Source organism: Limulus polyphemus, unplaced genomic scaffold (assembly GCF_000517525.1).
Source record: "Limulus polyphemus unplaced genomic scaffold, Limulus_polyphemus-2.1.2 Scaffold654, whole genome shotgun sequence".
Taxonomy (NCBI): domain Eukaryota; kingdom Metazoa; phylum Arthropoda; class Merostomata; order Xiphosura; family Limulidae; genus Limulus; species Limulus polyphemus.
Genome location: NW_013666264.1, coordinates 100,967 through 102,309, shown reverse-complemented (window position 1 = coordinate 102,309; position 1,343 = coordinate 100,967). Strand labels below are relative to the sequence as shown.

The 1,343-nt window shown below is 30.8% G+C and overlaps 1 protein-coding gene across 4 annotated transcripts in view; it reads right to left on the bottom strand.

The window, feature by feature from the left end:
• Positions 1 to 1,343, bottom strand: part of LOC106459728 (MMS19 nucleotide excision repair protein homolog) — a 94,001-nt gene that overhangs the window by 11,221 nt on the left and 81,437 nt on the right. For all 4 annotated transcript variants that reach the window (XM_013919383.2, XM_022386266.1, XM_022386267.1 and 1 more), the window contains exon 21: positions 939 to 1,044. In XM_013919383.2, the coding sequence (XP_013774837.2) occupies positions 939 to 1,044 (106 nt within the window). The remainder of the gene's footprint in view (positions 1 to 938; positions 1,045 to 1,343) is intronic.

Genomic DNA, 1,343 nt, shown 5'->3' with positions numbered 1-1,343 from the left:
GATCTTCCTTTAATCCTATTGCCCTGGGTATCCTTTACTGCACATGACATAAGGTTTTAGTGTATTACATTCAAAATTTTATTAAACTACGTTTTGTCTATGTTATGCTAATTAGAATAGTATAAACTCTTAGCTAATAATCCATATTTTAATAGTATACAAGATTTAAGCTCTTAATTCTACAAGGACCTGAAGATAAAAGGCGGAAGACTTTCGAAACGTCGTCCTTCTACACTGTAGGTTTCTACAACAGGCAGTTGCTGTCCATTTTGAAACTTAGATTCATATATACAATTTATTCTTCTGTGGTATTTCAATGAGAAGAAAATACTTTGAAATCTTCAAAAACATTACAAAGAAAAAAAGAGGGATGCTACTTTTGGCAATAACTAGAGATTGGTGTTATATGGTATCATTCAATAAGGGAGAAAAATTATTTTCCTTTGGCCTTTTATACTCTCCATTTTTTAGATTTTATATTTGTAGCTTTCAATGGTACAGAAAGAATTTGATTAATTAAAACATATGATGAAAGACAATTGTTTAAGAAAGAGTTTATTTTTCAAGAACTGATTGTTTGTTTGAGGTTAAGCACAAAGCTACACAATGGGCTATCTGTGCTCTGCCCACGACGAGTATCGAAACCTGGGTTCTAGTGTTGTAAGTCCGGAGACATATCACTGTTTTTCAAGAACTATTTCAAAACATTAGCATGAGAAGCCATTTTTTGAGCACTTTTCCATGTGAGTATAAACCGTGTTAAGAGAAAACCTCCCACAACTGAATTTAGAACACAAAAAGTAGTAAGTGAAATTTCTCAGTTTGGCATGCTTTACTATTATCATATTAAAACTGATTTAATGTATGATATTTCATTCTCAGCTATTTTTGTAGAAAATAATTGGTTTTAAATCAAACAAAGAATGAGGGAAACATACCTGGTTGTGCTTCATTAAAACTCTCCAAGAGCTTAGGAAGTGTGCTGAGGAAGAACCTCTGAGGATACATAATCTTGACATTGGCATGACTAGACTGACTAAGCACCTAGTAAAACAATAACTATAGTTCAGAGAGATCCTTTTTCACATGCTAATATCTTTATATTATCTCATATGGCATGATGTATAACAGGGCTGGCAAACCTTTTTGAGAGCATGTGCCCAAATTGTAGATAATTTTTGGAAAATTCTTTTCGTGCCCATGGAAATTTTGAGCAGCAAAATTACTGTTATTATTATTAATTTTATGTATTATAATATTTTACATATAATTAATTAATTATAGACATATACAATCTCTATGCCTTCAGATATATATATATATATATATATATATATATATAT